Here is a 19,198-nt window from a genome sequence, read left to right as displayed (position 1 = left end):
CCGCCCTCCCCATGGCGCTCTGGCTGGTCGGGGAGAGTGGAGAGCCCCGGCCGGGCTCGCCGCCCTCCCCGCAGTACTTCGGCCGCCCGGGAGAGCGGTGAGCCCCGGCCAGGCTCACCGCCCTCCCCGCAGCGCTACGGCCGGTCAGGGAGAGGGGAGAGCCCCGGCCGGGCTCGCCGCCCTCCTCCCGGCGCTCTGGCCACCGGGGTTCTCCGCCCTCCTCCCGGCGCTCCGGCCGCCGGGGAGACCGGAGAGCCCCAGCCAGGCTCGCCGCCCTCCCCATGGCGCTCTGGCCGGTCGGGGAGAGTGGAGAGCCCCGGCCGGGCTCGCCGCCCTCCCCGCAGTACTCCGGCCGGTCGGGGAGAGCGGAGAGCCGCCGGGGAGAGCGGAGAGCCCCGGCCGGGCTCGCCGCCCTCCCCGCGGTGCTCCAGCCGGTCGGGGAGAGCGGAGAGCTCTGGCCGCCGGGGGCTCTCCGCCCTCTTCCCGGCGCTCCGGCCGACGGGGAGAGCGGAGAGCCCCGGCCGGGCTCGCCGCCCTCCCCGCGGCGCTGGGGGCTGTGGGGGCGGCGGGTGGCTTTTCTGCCTAGGGCGGCCAAAAAGCCAGAGCCAGCCCTGGCTCTAGGGCAGTGTCCCCAGCCCCACTGATGGAAACAGAGGCCTTGGCAGGAGAAGCCACTGCCTCAGGGTCGCCGAGGGAGTCAGGGATAGAGTCGGGGACGGAGCCTTTGTCCAGGCTCCCGCACTAGCCACTAGAGGAACACTCCCTTCCAGAGCTGGGAAGTGCCAGCGGGACTCTATTCCCAGTCTCCCTGGGTCTGAGTGTGACTGAGGCAGGGGGTTGGGAGTCTGGACTCCTGGCTTTCATTGGCGGTTTTGCTCTATTCCCAGTCTCCCTGGCTCTGAGTGTGACCTATGGAGGTGGTGGAATCTTCATCCTTAGAGATTTGTAAGGCCCAACTAGACAAGAAAAAAATCATCTATTTTAAATTAAGTTCGAAATTTATGACAGTCTCTTAAATAATTTAAATAGAAGAGGAAAAAATAACATGAAGTGGAACATGTTCCCTGCCAAGTTTTTAAGGCAGTCACACCACTGGCGTGATAGCTAAGGCCCTGGAAGCAAAGTTAGCTGAAAAGCTAACCCAGCTTTGGACAGCAATAGCTTCCTTGAAAGGGGTAGAAAATATTTCCTTCAGTTCTTCATTGCAGTTTATTCAAATAGTTCAGTTCAATCGACTAGTTTGTTGAAATTCAAGAAAGCCATTGGGAGTTCACAAAACAGGCAAACTTGTTTTCCTCCATCAATCTCTGCATAAAAACGAGGTGTGAGGGGATGGATCTACTAGTTCATCAATCTAGTGTTGTATCCTTGGGGGCAGCAGGTTTAGGAAGAAATTACTGGAGACCAGAGAACTGTAAGCCTTAAAAAGCAACCATTTATTTACACACACTGAACTAACCAAACCAGGCAAAACTGGCTGGCCTATCCCTTAATAAACTAACTCAGTTGCCATAGCAACACAAGATGCTATTACCAGGGCAACCAAATACACAACATCTAGAAACACGTGGAGACCAGAATGTATCATTTCAGTTCACCAACCACACATCAAATTTCCTTTGTTCAAGAAATCAGTTAGTTTGAAATGCAAAACATCTGGATACAACTTTTTTCTTATGCTTCTCTTTCTAGCTCTAACCTGACCTTGGTGTGTGACCAAAGAGAAGTCACTTCTTTTCTCTTTCCCTCTGTATCATGGGGATGGAGAAAATTCTCTAAGTCCTAGCAGGTGAGAGATTTGAGCACGACCGGCGTATTAGAGCCCTTGTGCGCTAAAGGACAATGAATGATTGTTGTTGTTTGGGGCATTACCTAGGGAGGTGCTGGAATCTCCATCCGTACATGTTTTTAAAGTTCAGCTTGACAACCCCCTGGCTGGGATGATTAACTTGCGGTTGGTCCTGCTTTGAGCAGGGGGGTGGACTAGATGACGTCCTGAGCTCTGTTCCATCCCTAGTCTTCTATGATTCTGTGAATAGGTAACCATTAAAACATGTTGACTTGCTGGTTTTGCGGGATACATAAAAACAAAAAGGTTGACTGAAACATTTCTTTCTTCATGTCAAACAAACGGAGTAAAGACGTATCTCTAGTTAATGCATTGAACTGATTGTTCCTGGTCATAATCGTCCATCCAGATTTTCGAAGTAGTAGCTTACATCTCCTTCTCTCTAGTGTTTATTCATATATTACAAGAAGAATAGAAGCCTTCATCCTTTTTCAACTCCCAATCAGGTTTTTAAATTGGAATGAAGTAGCTGCATCAACTGAAATGAAGAAAATATTCTTTCTGCACCTGCAGAAGAAGCTATTGCTGCCAAAATCTGGCTATTTCAACAACTTCTGGACCCCCAGGTGCTTAGCCAATGACTTCCAACAGTTCAGTGATTTGACTTCCTCTGAAACTTGGCAGCAAACATGGACTCCTTCATATATGTATTTATTTAAATGAGTTTAGTAGGCTAGAGCAACTCCAGGCCTTAACATAGCTTGTCATAGTTTCAAATCTGATCCCCGATAGGTTTGTTAAAGAAACAAACTGTTTTTAAATTTACATTTTAAAAATCCAGGTGTCCGGAACTCTAGTTAGTCTCTTTTATGGAGGCCAAACTAAGAATCATAGAATCTTAGAAGATCAGGGTTGGAAGGGACCTCAGGAGGTCATCTAGTCCAACCCCCTGCTGAGAAGTGATAAGAGGAGCAGGAATGTTGTCTCCATCCCTGAACCAGTAGCAATTGCACAGGAGATTGCCACAAAACCTACATTTTATTGCCAAATTGTCTAAGCCATTCCTCTTCTGCGCGTCCTGGTTTCTACGTTTCAAATCTACAAAACCTTCCCCTGCTCCAGATGGTGCAGCAGGCAGAGGAACCTGAGCAGTGCCACTGTGGCCCCAGAGGTAACTCAGCCACCTGTCGCTCACTCACTCCACTAACCCTGAGCATCAACCCTAAGCCTGAGGCCTGCCTTGGGCATCGCTCCCACGGAAACCTGCAGGTTCATTTACTGACTCATGCAAATCACCTGTGGAGAGTTTGCACTGACTGGCTGAATTCACTCTCAAGTCACAATGCCCTTCAGTTCACAACACCAAGGTAAGGGGCACAGATGGAAATCAGGCTTTTCTGGTGATGTTATTTTCCAATTGTCACCAAAATCAACAAGCTTCTTCCCACCTAGAAATTCCCTGAAATTTTGGAATCAATTGGATGTAGCCTTCAAAAATTATCGCCTTAGCGACAGACAAAGAAATGCCACTGAATTGAGCCTTAGGTCTCACTGCACTCAGCCAAGAGTGCCTGAGTCTCCTCCCAATTAACTCAGCAATAGCCCCACACTTGGCCGATCAGTGTGGAGACTCTCAGGCCTGGAGGCGGAGCATTCTTAACACACGGGCAAAAGCACTAGTCACCACAGGAGATCACTATGGTGGAGATCACCATCAGCGCACAATTCCAGCCCCACCTCTTTGTGAGGCCTCCTACAATGACAGCTGGAGCACAGCCCCACCCTCCCCAGGAAGAAGAACAGAGGAAAGAAATGAAAGAAGAGAAAAGAGAAGAGTCAAGAGGGAAGGAGGAAGAGGGAAGCAAAAAGGGACAAATTCCAAATGCCCCCAGCAAGTCTCAGATTCATAAATTCCAAGCCCAGAAGGAACCACACTGGTCTGAATTTCTGCTTCGCATCAGCCATAGAATGTCCCTCAAAATAATTCCCATAGGAATTAGAGCAGATTTTTTAGTAAAACACCCAATCTGGATTTTAAAATAGGCCAATTGTGGAAAATCCAGCACAACCCTCAGTGAATTGCTCCAAACTCTGATGTTAAAAATGCTCGCCTTATTTCCAGTGTGTATTGGTCTAGCTTCAACTTCCAGCCATTGTCTGCTCATAACCTTTATCTGGTCAAGTGAAGAGCCCATTAGTAAATATTTGTTCCCATGGGCTCACCGCTTAACCTTCTCTTAGATTGAGCTCCTGTTGTCTGTCACCACAGGGCAGGTTTTCTAATCCTTTCATCATTCTTGTGGCTCTTCTGTGAACCCGCTCTGATTTATCAGCATCTGTCTCAAATTGTGGACACCAGAAATGGACACAATATTCCAGGAGTCGTTGTGCCAGTGCCCAGTACAGAGATATCAAACTTCTCTACCACAACCTGAGAATCTGCTAGGACAGAGTTCCCTATCTCGTACAAAGAGCCTATCTTTTTTCTTACCTTCTACACAGATGACGATTTCTTTCCAAAAAATCCACACAGAAATGGAAAAATATCCAAAAGAATCTCAACACCAACCGTCTCTTGGTCCTCACAGAGAGACCGCGAGATGGAGGCTTGCTGCAGCAAGGCTACAGGGGTCTCTGAGGTTCTCCCTGCCCCGCATCCCTGTCCTGCCTGGCTGTTGTCAAGGGAGCTCTGTGAGGTCACAGCCACCTCATCATCTTTGCCCAATAGGCTGAGTTCCTGCCAGAGGCCTTTGTGAAGTCATTGCCACACTCACCATTCCCTGGCAGGCCTGATGCCTGCCCCCGGCCAGCCCGGTTGGATGTTTGAGCTGCACCCCGGATCTCCCCACTTGCTCATTATTGATTCTGGAGAGCAACCAGGCCACCCAGTAAAACAGCCGAGTCTGTTCCTCACCCCACACTGAGTTTTCATAGGGGCATCGGTTGTGAAACAATTCAATCTCTTAATCTGGCCTCTATTTCACGGGCTATGAAATGTCACACTCTCAGCACCCTATTAAGCCCAATTGCTTGTAACTCACTAAAAGGCCCCTTCCAGAATGACACCCAGTTGTGATGGTAGGACACCAGGAAACAGAGACGCCAGCTCTCCCCTGGGGAATTTGTTCCAGTGGCTAGTCTCCCTCGCTGTCAAAAATGGGTGCCTTGCCTCTTATTTGAATTGCTCTGGCTGCAGCTGACAGCTGTTGGTTCTTGTTGTGGCTTTCTTGGCTAGATCGAATTAGCCCTGCCCCATGAAATCCCATCTCCCTGTCCTGCTGGGATCCCCCCAGCCAGAGAACCCAGTAGGGGCCTCCTAACTGTTTGTCTGCCGGGCTGGGGACAGGACTTCCTCTCCGTGGGGATATCAGATGCACCTGCAGAGGCAATGCAGAAGTGAGTGCGCTGCATCAGCCCGGCGTTGGGCTCAGGGCTTTGGCCTTGTCAGCTTCTGCTCCAGTCACGTCTCTGGGCAGCGGCGGCTCTCGGCACCAGCACTCCAAGCGTCCCGGCCTCTGCAGCTGGGGCTCGGGGCTTCCCTTGCAGTTCCTTCTGGGGCTCAGGTGTCCATTTTTCTGGATGCCCTGAAAATGGTAGGAGCTGAGGTGCTCCCAACAGCAGGGACCCACCTGCACATCTGGGAACCTCCTCTAGCTTCAGAAAGGTTGCTGGCTCCTGCCCTTGGAGCCCAGGTCTGAAAGCAGCACACAAATGAGGGTGGCAATGCTGTGGCCCCCCTACCACCCCCTCTGAACGCCCCTATTCTCCCATTTTGGTCGGGACCCCCATGGTTACAATACCACGACATTTCAGATGGAAACATGGGTTTTTAAATTAGTCAAAGTGAGCCCTGAATTTGGTAGGGACCTGGCTATTATGGAGGCCCTAGCAGGTTTGCACTCCCAGTTCTCCTCGAAAGGCCATTGAGAATTCATGCTGCCTGAGAAACTTCCCAGAATAAGCTACCAGGACTGGGGGGAAATGAAGGAAACCAACCAAAGCCCGAGCTAGGATGGAGAGCATTGATCCAAGCGATGTTTGAACCCCTCCACCCCCACCTGCCTGCCTGCGGAGAAATGGACAGAGGGGCACTGATTTCTCTTTGTGAACTTGCTACACACCGTGGGCTTCAGCACAAGTCATACAGCCCATACCCTGAACTCTTGGATAAACAGCAAAGTTGACTTTTCAGAAACCTTTTCCCCCCAATGCTCTTCATCCACTTTGGATTGTGCCCAACAGAGGCTGGTGGAGGGGAGGGGAAGGTAGAGGAGGCTGTGCAAACGTTGTGGAGTCTGCACTACCCCACAGACACACACACAGCAATGCATGGCATAATATCCAGGACAATAAATGATTTGGCTGTAACCTACAAAATCCTCAGTGTTGAAAGTACAATGTATCTAGAAAACAATGGGAGGGAGGGGTTAGAGAGTTGCAGTAACCACCTGGACTTCCAGTCTCTGGCCAGGCACATCCCCCTCTCCAGGGTTTTCACTCATATCTTCTCCAAACTGGTCCTCCTGAGATAATCTGAGGTCACATCCTGGCCTTTAGGGACATTGGCAGGATCTTCACTGTTCCCAGCTGCAGAATCACCCTAGTTATCCTGATAAGGATCCCGCCAGGGCTCAGCTAAATGGCATGTGTCATGACAGGCTCTTTGCTGAGGGCCCTTGACAGCGCCCAATCGAGCTCTGAACTGGACGGGCACATGCCAGTGCATTTCCTGACTTTTTACTGGAGTCCTGGACCCTCTCATGCCGCTGCTTCAAATGTTTCCTTCTCTCTCCGCACTGAGCAGCAGAATGCTCATTGCCCTTTGGCTGTGCGACATACAGAGCTCCCTGGGTGAGAGGAGGAGCACGGCCCTGGGCTGGAGAAGCAGGGGATTAGAGAGTAGGGGCTGGGAGGTGGGGTCCCCTCTGGATACAGCATGGGGGAGACCCTGACTGGAAACTGCGCCCAGCTCTGGGGTGGAGGGGGGGGGAGCCACACGTCAAACAGGACATTGGACAATTGGGGAGGTTCTGAGAAGAACTACAGAAATGATTTACCCCCAGGTGAGGGAGAAGGGAATCGGTCCCCATGGCTTTACTCCTGATTTACCCCAGGGTGACTCCAGCCAGCGTACGGAGCACCCGGGGCCAGGCTGGGGAATCCCAAGACTTCAAGCTGTGGGTCCAGCGCAGGGGAATGGCAAGGAAAGTAGGTGAGAGGCTGGGCCCTGGCCCAGAGCCAACAAGCCAGAGGTGGAAACATGGGCTTGGGTCCTGATCCTGGGCCTCTGATCTCCTCCCCTCTCCTCTCCCCCAACCATCAGGTGCCCGGTGCCTCATCATTGCCACACAATAGGGCGAGTGGGCTGGGCAGGGATTGGAAGATGGGCCCGCAAATGTGTAATGAGCCTGGCAGAACTGCCAAAAACCCTCTGGCTGCAGCGAGTCCTGGTGCACAGTCCCGTACTCTAACCACTAGACCCCACTCCCCTCCCCTCCAGAGCCAGGACAGAAACCAGGTGTCCTGGCTCCCAGCCCCCACTGCTCTAACCATTAGACACCACTTAGGCTGGGGCACATACTCCAGTCACATGAGGGAATCTCTGGGAGGGGGGGTTGGGGGCTTATCTGATGCACATAGGAACCCCTTGGACATAGAGGTGCTGTATGTGTGTGTGCATGTGTGTCTGCTGGAGGGGACAAGCCCTGCTGTGTGTGTGTGTGTGTGTGTGTGTGTGTGTTGCCCCACACCCAAGATACATGGGGGCGGAGGAGTTACTCAGTCCTGTGGCTGTGTCCATGCCAGCTGGCAGTCGTGGGAGCTCTGCTCACATGCGTTTCCTGTGAGTCTCAGGTTGCACCTGCACAGAGTAGCGCAGTGGGAAGTGTCTGCATTATTTTGTATGAAGACTGTCTGTGCCTCAGTTTCCCCTATGTGCCACGTTGGCCCCTAGGGGCTGGAAAGGGCTGTTTTCTCTCAGGCAAGCTACCACCCAGGGGCGGCTGATCCTGGATGTCTTGATTTGGGGCCCGTGTCGCTGGCGAGTCCATGAAGACAATGGCAAAGCCAACCTGCCGGGACATTGCCGACCTAGCAACTAACACCCAGGGTGACCCCCCCCACCCCTTGCAGGAAGTCAGCTAGAAGAGCGGGAGCCAAGGGCGGACATACTTGGCTGGGGCCCGGAGCTGCCCATGGACCAGGCTGTAGCTTCCGGCTCTCTGGTTGACCGAGGACTGGCCATGCTGGGTGCAGCCACCTAACAAACCCGCCTGACCTTCCCCCACCGGCTGGGAGCCCCAGCAGATGCTGGGGGCAGTGCCCCCTTTGGGGGTACACGTCTCCCTTAGAAGTCCATCTGAGGTGGAGTCGCTGGAGGGAGGGGGCTGCAAGCACCGAGGTTGGGTCCCAGGAGGTGGTGAAGCCAAGTGGCTTCCCCTGGCGACAGAGCGAGACCCTAAGGGGGGGCTGGCCCACTGTACAGCCCCCCAGCGACTGTCCCAGAGCACTGGACCTGTGGCTCCCTGACCCCAGCATCTGTTCCCTGCTGCTGGTTCCACTGCAGTGTGACTCTGGAGCCCCCTGCTCCACCCCGGGGCCCTGTGGGCGGGTGGGTTCTGGCCCAGCCCAGCCCAAAGTACCACGGGCCCCGGGCCAACGCCCAGACCTGACCCCCGCCCCCCCAAGAACTGAGAGCCCCTGCTGGGGAATGAGCTCTGACTCACACCCAGCCCTGGCCACCCCGCGTCCTGCCCGGTCTGGGGGGTGTCCCAGACAAAGCCCCTGATATCGGGGGATCTGGGCTCCCTGTTTGCACATGAAACGAGGCAGTTTGCAAAACCCGGGAAAACCCTGGAACCAAAGCTGGGACCAATGTGTCAGTTTTGAAGTAACAAAAAAAATCAGGTTAAGGTTTTCAATTCTTTTTTTTTTTTTTTTTTAAAGGAAGTTTTTAAAAAACCGAAACCACAAACTTTCAACCCAAACCACCACCTGGGTTTTTATTTTTACCAGAAAGGGGTTTTGAAAATGAATTTTTTTATTATTTTGTTTTTTCAGCAAACGCCCCCCACACAAAAAAAATTGCAGGAAAAATAACCGTAACCAGTTCATTTGTGGTTCGGGTTATTGACACCCCCCCCGCCCCCAAGTTACTCCTGATTTACACTAGAGTGAAAGGGAATTGGCCCTTTGACATCAATGGAGTTACTCCTGATTTACATCAGAGAGGGGAATTGGCCCCATTGTCCCCCCTCTCCCCAAGTCACTCCTGATTTACCCCAGGGGCCGGGAGGGGAGTCTGGTTCTAAGGCCGTTGGACCAGCACGCCAGCCAGGACAAACCAGTAAGACTCAGGCCTGCCATTTTGCTCAGTTCCCTTTATTAGCTGCGGTTCCAGGCTGCCAGCCCCACATGCTGGGCTCTGCCGGGCTCGTTAACCAGCGCAGAGCCAGGGGCAAAGCCTGCCCGTGTGTGAGCTGCGGCGAGGGGGCGCTGTCACGGCCCTGTCTGTGCGGGTCAATGGGTGACACCGGCAGGATTCTCGCCCGGCCCCTCGCCCGTTCCCGGCTGCTGCTCCATGATCAGGGCCATGTAGACCTCAGCCGCGGCAGCCGCCAACTGGAAAGACTTGCAGGCCGGTGCCAGTGCCTGAAGCGCCTCCTCCAGGTGCCCAGCGGCCGCTGCCAGGGCGTTCCTAGCACGACGCCCCGTGACGACATCGGGCAGGTATTCGCCCAGACTCTGCACCACGCCGGTCCCAGAGAAGGGGCCATTCTCTGGGGGCTCTGCAGCCGTTTCTACAGTTGGGCCCCCAGGGGTGGCACAAGTGGACACAGCCCTGGCAATCTCCTCGCTGCTCTGGCGCAGGGCATCCATCGGCAGGTGCAGGACCGGAGAGGCCTCCAACTCCCGCAGAGCCACCTCCAGCCGCTCCGGGAGGCCGGCGTTTTGCAGTAGCACGGCCACCATGGGGCCACCCACGCTGCCGAAGATCCCCATGGTGGCCTGGTGGAAGTCCCGGACGATGGCCCCCTTCTCCTGCAGTGAGGTGTGGGGGGAGGACATGCGGGAGTACAGGTCCCGGCTGGTGTTCTTCCGCATGTGTCTGTCTGTCTGCTCTGCTGCGGCGTGCATCTCCCACGCCGCCTGCAGCAGGCGCTCCAGGCTCTCCCCCACGCCGACGCTGCCCCCCACCGGTTCCAGGGACACGCTGGTGTCAAGGTGCTGGTTGAGGATGCGGAGCAGAGCGTGGGTGCCCGAGATGCATCCTTCCAGGGAGTCGAGCAGGGACTGGCTGGCACGCACGAGCCTCTCTCTTTCGCTCTCTGTGCCGGAGAACAGGGACAGCATCACGAGGCTGGGAAACAAAGCAGAGAGCGCAGGTGAGGGGCTTAGTTTCCCCTCCAGGATCCCCAGCGCAAGGCCAAGGGAATGTGCAATGGAACCGACAGGGAGCCCCTATGAAATGGAGTAGAGGGAATGCTATTTCACAACAACCCTGGGAGTTGCCTGTGGAACTCACTGCCTCATGATCTTGCTGATGCAGAGAGCCCAGCAAGACCCAGAAAGGGATCTGACGTTTATATGGCTAATGAGGAGAGCCAGAATGACATTAGAAAAGAATTTCTTTTTTGTTAAGTTTGATAAGATTAAACACTCTCATGCTCCAGGGCATGACCCCCTCTCTAACTAATGGCTGTCAGGCAGGAACTGTCCCTGCGGCGGTGGTGAGGTACAGGGGCACTGCTGTGCTAGATGGGGTGTGCAAAGCATGTCAGTCCATTACCCACTTTGCAGCTGCTGCGGGCCCCGAGAGAGCGACACTGCGAACCGGAGGCAGCGCGCCCTTGGGGTGGAGACAGGGGACAGGATGTGTCGAAGTGACGGGGGAGTCTCTGGTACGTCGACACTGGACTAAAAGCTCCATGGAACAGCGGCATCTGGTCTGACTCAGGCTAGGGGGCTAAAAATTGCCATGTAGACATCTGGGTTCAGTCTGGAGCCCGGGCTCTGGGACTGTCCCCCCAGGCACAGTCCCACGACCTGGGCTCCAGTCCAAGCCTGCACATCTACACTGCTAGTCTGCAGCCCGGCAGGCCAGCCACAGGTGTTTAATTGCAGTACAGACATACTCTGAAGGGCTGCATTGCACCCAGGGTGCCGGCGGCTGGCTGGGGGTTCCAGCTCTCGGCAGGGCTGCACCCGGAGAGGGTCCCCAGGGTCCCCAAGACTGGGGCAGCAGCTGGATGCGTGGGTGTGGATCAGTGATGACGCCGGGTGGAAGTGATCTGTGCCCGCTGAAGAAGATTATTTCGGAAACTCCCAAGTCAGTGTTTCTGAAACTGGGGGGCAGCCCCAGAAGGGGGTGTGAGGCTATTGTAGGGGGATCACGAGCTCTAGAGGTACCATATTTCGAGGACTCTGTGTGTGTGGGGGGGGGTTTCAGCTCTCCAGCCGCCCAGCTCTGGGGGCAGTGCTGCCACCGGGGCTGGTGATGGGATACTGGATGGGGAGGGCTCTGAGTCACTACAGAGAATTCTTTCTCAGGTGTCCGGCCGGTGGGTTTCCCACATGCTCAGGTCTAAACTCTCCTGCCGACATAGCGCTGTCTTCACCGGGGATTAGGTCAATATACCTGCGTCGCTCCGGAGGGTGGATTTTTCACGCCCCGAGTGACAGTTGTGCCCCTGGCAGTTTGTAGAGTGGACCTGACCTTAGGAAGGAAAAATCAAATGCACAGATACAAAACGGGGAATACCTGGCAAGGTATGGGCTACATGGGGCCTTAGAAAGAAGAACAGGAGTACTTGTGGCACCTTAGAGACTAACAAATTTATTAGAGCATAAGCTTTCGTGGACTACAGACCACTTCTTCGGATGCCTTAGCTTGGTTGAACTACATTGCTCAAGGGGTGGATTTTTCACACCCTGCCCTGAGGGAGGTAGCTGGGTCGACCTAACTTTTAAGTGTAGACGGGGCTTGAATTTATTTCACCCCTCTTCTTCCTGGGCAGCCGCTAAACTCTCTGCTGAAGCAGAGGTCAGAGTCGGGTCTCTTCTGCGCTTTAGAAGGGGTTACACGGAGTTCAACTTCAGGGCTATTGTATGTGTGTAAAGCCTGTCAGTGGGGGTGGAAAGGAGGAGCCCGCAGGATCCCTGGGAGGGGGAGAAGGGCGATTTCTATGGGGACCAGGGACTGTCCCCAAATCCGAAGGGGACGCGGGGGCGGCGGGGTCCTGGCCCCCCAGGGAGCCTGCCCGGAGCTGCAGGGGGCGCGTTTCTCAGTGACCCGGGCGGTGGTGGGGTTGGCGGGGCAGGTCTCTATAGGGAGCGAGGAGGGATTTCGGGCGGGGCCCCCCGGCTGAGCGGGCTATGGGGCGGGGGGGGGGGGTCCGTAGCTGCTGCCCCCACAGGGCCTGGTTCGTGCTGGGAGGGGGCGGGCTGCGCTCGCTCGGCCTCTGTTTATCTTCCCGGGTCAGATCCTCCATTGGGAGCCGGGAGCCCGGGCGGAGCCGCTGCTGCTCCCCGGCGGGGTCCGTGCGGGGCGAGACCGGCACTAACCCCCCTCCCGCCCCGGGCTCTGCCCGCCCCAGCCCCCGAGCCGGAGCCTGCAGGTGATGGGGGGACCCGGGGGAAGGGCCGGGGCCGGGGCCGGGCGGGAAAGTGACTCTGCACCAGCGGCCCCAGATCTCGCCGCCCCGGGCAGCTGCTCCCTGGCTGGGAAGCGCCTGGCGGAGGGACCGGAGCTGCGGCCCCAGCAGCGAGTCGCCGCCCGGGCTCTGCCCAGGATCTGCCCCGGGGCCAGCGGGGGGTTCAGGCGGGGGGAGAGCGGCTGGGGGGGGCATGGGCGGGCCCCAGGGGGTCCCTGTTGTGTCCCTGGGACTGGGCTGTCAGGGAGGGGAGAGAAATGAGACTGAAATGTGGGGGGAGGGGGAGGTTATTGTTGATCTGCAAATGTAACCCCGCTACAAACCTCCGAGCCCCTCCCTCCCCGGAGACAGGCCCCTTCGTGCCCCAGCGATGGGTGAATCTCCCCAGCACTGAACTGCTGCTGGGCCCTGTTTGCTCCATCAGAGACACCTGCTCTGAACGGGGGCAGGATCCTGGTCTACTGAACAGCCCGGAGTGTGACCCGCTCCCAGACTGTGTCCTAATGCCCATGTGCCAGGCAGCCTGAATAACCTGCTACTGGTGTAGTGTGGGGGGTTATAGTGAGATCAGTCCGCTCAAATTTTGTTTCTCTTCTACATACAAAGGCTTGGAAGGATGAGATTTTTAATCAGTAAATGTCGGTAAATGTCAATTTCTGCTCACACACACATAAATGGATGAAAACATATTTCCACTGAAAATAGTCGAAATGTGCAGAGAGGCCAAGTAAGAAAAATGCTGCTTGAGAACGTCTTAGCGTTTGAATTTCGGCTATTTCCTTGGTATATTTTGACACGTGATGATGATGACAATGTGTTTAACATTTAGAAAGCTTTCAGCTTTTTGAATCTCAATGTCTACAGTCGTTGAATAATTATTGTGTGATCTACCCCATTATTTCCTGCAACTGGGAACATTTCAATCAATAAAAATTGAAAATAAATCCTTAAAAATAAACACTGATATTACCATTGAAATGATCAAAAAAATCAAATTCTGCCAAGCCTGTATATAAGTCTAACAATACAATAACCACTAAATCAGCGTTTCTGAAACTGGGGGTCCTGCTAAATAGATCCGCTAAATCGACCGCCGGTGCCATAGTGTAGACCTGCCCTCAGTCTCTCCCATTGAAGCTGTTCCACCATGTAGAAATGGTTACATACGCATTGGGTGGGAGAGAGAGAGACTGTCTCCAGACCTGGGGCAGGGCCCTCACCTGGATTTTAGGAGACCCAAGTTTCAGGTCCACTCCTCCTATGTCTATTTAGACCTTTCAGTTTGGGCTGACCCAGCCTGTCTCCTTTGTGTACCTTTTCCTAGCAACATTTGTTCTTAGAGGTGATTGTAACTTTGTATGAACTTTCATCCACTTTCCAAAAAATGGAGCTCCCCACTGGGGTAGAACTGCCCGATCCCAGTGACTACAACACATCCTGCTGGGGGAAACCCATTCAGAGAGGGGAATTTCAGGGGGCTGCTGATGGGTTTGTGTTAGAAGGGCTGGAGCAGGAAATACACAGGGCAAGGAGGTGGTGACGGGGAGGGACAAACCTGCTCTGACATGTTCAGTCTGTGGCATCCCTGGGTCTTTCATGTGCCCAGTTTCGTTTCTGCTCAGGTTCTACCCTGGTCACTTAGGTTACGTCCACACAGGCACTGGGAGGTGGGATTCCCAGCCCGGGTAGATGTACGTGCACTAGTTCTGCTAGAGCTAGAGCCTAAATATACGGCCTTGGTAGCGGCTTGGGCTAGTCACCTGAGTGTGCTCAGAAGACGCCTATTGGGATCTGGGGTGGAAATTCCCCCATTTTTGGAACTGGAAACAAACCCCCTGGACAGGGCTGGGAAAATTGACTGGACTCCCAGAGCTGGAGTCTGAACCGACTATGCAGAGGCTGCTGTGGAATACGAAGGGGGCACCCAGCGGTGAGGCCCAGGGGAGAGGCCCCGTCCCCTCACTCCCAGCGGCTGGGAATGGGGAGGAGGTTGGGATTCCTGTCCCTGGACCTGCTGAGGGGCTCCACCTCCTGTGATAAACGGGAAGGCCCCTGCCCTCCTCCACAGGCTGGGAGGGACAAGGAGCTCTCTCTTTCTCCCCTTCCTCAAGCCTCCTAGCTGCTCCGAGCAAGGTGGGAGTGGGATTCTGCTCCTCTGTCTCCACCAGACCTTTCATTTTATCGGCCCTCCTCCCCTGGGACTGGAGGGATTGTGGCTGGGGCAGCAGGTGCTGAGTGAGGGACTCTTGTTTCAGGAGCCGGTGACCTTCGAGGAGGTGGCTGTGTATTTCACCGAGAGGCAGAGGGCTCTGCTGGACCCCGCTCAGAGAGCCCTCCACAGGGACGTCATGCAGGAGAACTACGAGGCGGTGACCTCGCTGGGTAAGTGATTCTTGTCTCCTTGATTATTGGAAGCCTGGGGGGGGGTGGGGAGAGAGGGACTGGGATGACTGGGTAGGGGGCGGGACTGTGATTTTTCAGTTGGGCTTCTGCTCAGGTTCTTCCTTGGTCGCTTAGGTTACTTCTACACCGCAGCTGGGAGGTGTGAGTCCCCGCTCAGGTACATGTACATGCAATAGTTAAAAATAGCCACGCAGATAGCGGCTAGGGCTAGACACCTGAGTACATGCCCAGGGGCAGGGCAGGATTGTAGTCAGGTGATTAGTCTGAGCCACAGCCCGTGCTGCCTTGGCCACACTGCTATTATTTAATGCTCGTGCTCGTCCATCTACCAAGCTGGGGATCACACCTCCCAGCAGCTGTGCAGCCAGACCCTGCGATTTCCGGAGAATGACCCCATAGTCCCCACAACTCATTTAAGACACACTTTGATCTCCACTCCCCCAGCCATGGGACTGAGGAGTCAGAAACACAAGGGAGATGTTAATTCATCTCTATCCCTGCATCCGCTGAGGTGGCAGAAGCATTGTATTGTCCTGTCTGTATTCATTCATGTCTCTTCCCCTCCCTTCCTGGGACTAGCTCCATCCGTGGGGCAGATGTCACCCACCCACGCTGACTGAGATCTGGGATGAGCTTCCCGCCCCCAGACTTTACTTCCCCTGGGGTCTTTCAAAGGGATCTGGAGGCAGAATGAAATTTCTCCATTGTTGGTCCCTGGTGCTCTGTGTTGTCTAGATCATTTCTTCCAAATGGCTCTATTTAAAAAAAATATATTTTGAAAACTGTTTCTAGCTCCACCCTGTGGTGCCATTGTTCTACATGGTGCAATACACTGTGAAACTCCTTCTGGATTCTCTCTCTGTATTCCAGGGGGTGCTGGGATGGTGAGTGAGAAGGAGAATCCACAGCGGGAAGATGTTGAGGACCTGGATCTGCAGGGAACAGTATTGGGAAGATCCGAGGGGGATTTTTATGAGAATTGTAAACCAGGAAAAGCCTGTGGAAATCAGCGCAGGTCAGAGAGGCCGCTGGGATATGACCCAGGGAAGAAAACGTGTGAACCCATAAATGATGGTGGAGATTGCAAGGACCTTGAGGAAAGCACAGCCCAGCAGAGAATCCCCACAGAAGAGAGAAAAAACACATGCAGCGAGTGTGGGAAAAGCTTCAGTCGAAGTTCACATCTTATTTCCCATCAGAGGATCCACACGGGAGAGAAACCCTACAAGTGCCTTGTCTGTGGGAAAGGTTTCAATCAGAGCTCAAACCTTATTTCCCATCAGAGGATCCACACGGGAGAGAAACCCTATAAGTGCCTTAATTGTGGGAAAGGTTTCAATCAAAGTTGCCATCTTATTAGGCACGAGAGAACCCACACAGGTGAGAAACCCTATAAATGCCTGGAGTGCGGGAAAAGCTTCATTCAGAGCTCGGATCTTATTTCACACCAGAGAACCCACACGGGAGAAAGACCCTTTAAATGCCTGGACTGTGGGGAAAGTTTTGATTGGAACATGCAGCTTGTTAGACATCAGATGCACCACACGGGAGAGAAACCCTACAAATGCTTGGATTGTGGCAAGGGGTTTAGTGACAGTTCAGCCCTTATTACTCACCAGCGACTCCACACAGGAGAGAGACCCTATAAATGCCTTGATTGCGGGAGAAGATTCAATCGGAGCTCACACCTGACTCGACACAAGAGGACCCATTCTGGAGACAAACCCTATAAATGCCTGGAGTGTGGGAAAAGTTTCAATCAGAGCTCATACCTTATTTCACATCAGCGAACGCATACAGGAGAGAAACCCTATAAATGCCTCGAGTGTGGGAAAAGATTCAGTTGGAGCTCAGATCTGATTTCACATCAAAGAACTCACACAGGCGAGAGACCTTATAAGTGCCTGGACTGTGGGAAAAGCTTTAGTGACAACTCAGCCCTTATTAAACATCAGAGAATCCATACAGGAGAGAGACCCTATAAATGCCTCGACTGTGGGAAAACTTTCAATCAGAGCTCCACCCATATTCGACATCAGAGAATCCACACTGGAGAAAAACCTTGAATGTGGGAGAAGCTTCAGTTGGAGTCAGCGCGTATGGGGATCACCAAATCCATATGGGGAAAAGACCTCTTAAATATCTTACGCATGGAAAATGTTTCAGGTGGAACTGACACTGGAGACTCCACACAGAAGAGACATTTTATCAATTCCATCACTAGGAATGGCCATAGTTTATTAAAAAAAAAAATCCAATTCCCCTGCACACGTCTTTGACGTCTTTCATGCTAAGTCAGACTCATGAGGGCTGGAGATGAAAGTGTCTCAGATCTGGAGGAGGGATTTGTATAAATCCCAAACACAGCCTGATACTTCTGAGCTTCAGTCCCTGGTTCCATCTATGGGTAAAGCTGCTTCTGGGCTGTTTCCTACCCAGTCAGATTGCAGAAGGGAATTTGGGTTTTCTCCTTACATTAGGATGATGTTAAAACTTTTGTAAATAACGTGATCATATAAGAAGGCTCCAAATGAGGCAGGTTTAGGCAGTTTAGGGGAAACCAGGGGTAAATCTGTTCTCCTGAGTCTGAGTCAGAAGGAACATGCTCTGGGATGTCACTTTCCATGAACCTAACCGTATCGTACAGCCTGGTCTGTATTGTGGGTTATTCCCTCTTTGCTGAAGGCCTTTTGGTCACATAGAATCGTAGAATGTAAGGCCAGAAGGGACCACTAGATCATCTAGGCTGGCCTGCTGTATATCACAGGCCACCAACCCCACCCAGCATCTGCACACTAAGCCCTACAATGGAAATGAAATAGTTCCCATCTTTGAATGTTAATTTAGTTTGACGTGATGAAAAGCCGATTTACCGGGGACTTCACAAGACAAATGACCCTTTGCCAGAAGAGGCCTTTTTTATTTTATTTGGCCTTTTCCCCCACCCCCTGCCAGGAGATATCTGTGGTATTTGAACAATTATAATTCTAAATAACCACAATAAACAAACACCAATGGGCGAGTGTGAGAGTCGCAGTCTGAGAGGCAGAGACTGAAATGGGGATGGAGGTTACTACCTGATGCCCTGCAATGAGGTGAGAGCCCGTCAGGAGTGGGGAGAGTGTAGGAAGTGGGAGATGCAGACCTGGGAAACTGCAGGGTTTTCTCTTGAGAGCCAGAAAGCTGAGAACTGTGAACTTGCTGCACTGGGGCCTGAGAGAGACAGGGGTTATCCTACGAATGTTGGGTGAAGCCATCCTGGAATAGGAAATGGCTACATAAAGGATCAGGCTGATTATTATGAATCACGTTCATTACGGTAGGGCTTAAGGGCCCACTAAGAAAGCGTCTTCCTTGTGCTAGGCACTGTGCAAACAGAGGAGCAGATCACAGCCAAGAAGGAAGCCAGGGAACTAATCCACAGACCTCTTCAGCCCTGAAGCCAGGCTGACCCACATCACCAAGGCCAAAGTGAATCAAAGAGCCTGACAGCCCAGCTGTCACCCCTCACCCAGCTACCGCCGCTTCCCGTGTGGGGATGCCACAGACTCTCTCTGTCCCACTCACTCTTCACGTGCCAGGGACGTCCACGGGGGGGGATAAAACCCTCCGTTGGGATTGGAACTGCTGCTCCTGCTCTAAACTCCTGCCGTTCTCTGGCTCATATACCTGAGCTTCCTGTTCTCAGAGCGTCTGCTCTCCTGGCTGGATCCTGGCATCTCTCATGGATTCACTGCGCTTTTCTACCCACTGTCAAATGGTGCTCTTTTGCTGGTGCTCGGGGGAGCTGGGAGCAGAGGTGCTGGGAGGATGCTGGATCGATAACGAGAGCTGTGAACTAGGGAAATGGGGCGAGAAGGTTGGATGAGGTTTAACAAGAATCAATAGCTGGAGATTAAAGCCCAGACAAATTCTAATTAGTAACCAGCCACCATTTTTTAACAATGAGGGTGATCAACCTTTGGGACAAACTACCAAGGGAAGCAGCAGGTTCTCTATTACGTCGTATCCTCAGATTAAGACTGGATGCCTTTTCTTGAAGATTTGCTTTAGTCAAACACCGTAAAGGAATAAATGGTTAACATTCTCTCATCTGTGTTACACAGGTGTTCAAAGAATCGATGTGTAGTCCTTGAATATTTGATACTGGTTTGGATTTGCAGTAATACGTACTTCGGTTTTCCTCTTGTAATATATATATATATATATATATATATGGGGGGTGGGGGGCTTGGAAGGGTTAGATTTTTATCAGTAAATGTTGGTAAACATCGATTTCATGGCACGCACACACAAACCAACGAAAAATAGTTCCATAGCTGATCATTGAAATTTACAGCTAGGCAAAGTAAGA

General features: G+C 53.2%; 2 protein-coding genes across 3 annotated transcripts; one reads left to right on the top strand and one right to left on the bottom strand.

Moving 5' to 3' along the window:
• Positions 1–9,151: 9,151 nt before the first annotated feature.
• LOC128847656 (uncharacterized) lies at positions 9,152–18,560 on the bottom strand. Its single transcript, XM_054047242.1, has 3 exons — positions 18,514–18,560; positions 16,461–16,580; positions 9,152–10,148 (listed from the first exon to the last, which is right to left on the bottom strand). Exon 3 carries the CDS (start codon positions 10,139–10,141, stop codon positions 9,308–9,310), a length of 834 nt encoding a protein of 277 aa, XP_053903217.1. The 5' UTR covers positions 10,142–10,148; positions 16,461–16,580; positions 18,514–18,560; the 3' UTR covers positions 9,152–9,307.
• LOC128847649 (zinc finger and SCAN domain-containing protein 2-like) lies at positions 12,261–18,514 on the top strand. Of its 2 annotated transcripts, none has more exons than XM_054047232.1 (3): positions 12,261–12,405; positions 14,697–14,823; positions 15,715–18,514. In XM_054047232.1, exons 2-3 carry the CDS (start codon positions 14,790–14,792, stop codon positions 16,908–16,910), a joined length of 1,230 nt encoding a protein of 409 aa, XP_053903207.1. In that variant the 5' UTR covers positions 12,261–12,405; positions 14,697–14,789; the 3' UTR covers positions 16,911–18,514. The 2 variants fall into 2 exon arrangements, with proteins under 2 accessions (XP_053903207.1, XP_053903208.1); XM_054047233.1 differs by lacking the exon at positions 12,261–12,405 and adding an exon at positions 13,114–14,371.
• Positions 18,561–19,198: the final 638 nt, after the last annotated feature.

Source organism: Malaclemys terrapin, chromosome 13 (genome assembly GCF_027887155.1).
Source record: "Malaclemys terrapin pileata isolate rMalTer1 chromosome 13, rMalTer1.hap1, whole genome shotgun sequence".
Taxonomy (NCBI): Eukaryota; Metazoa; Chordata; order Testudines; family Emydidae; genus Malaclemys; species Malaclemys terrapin.
The sequence above is the reverse complement of the archived record's forward strand: the minus strand, read 5'-3'. Positions and strand labels throughout refer to the sequence as shown.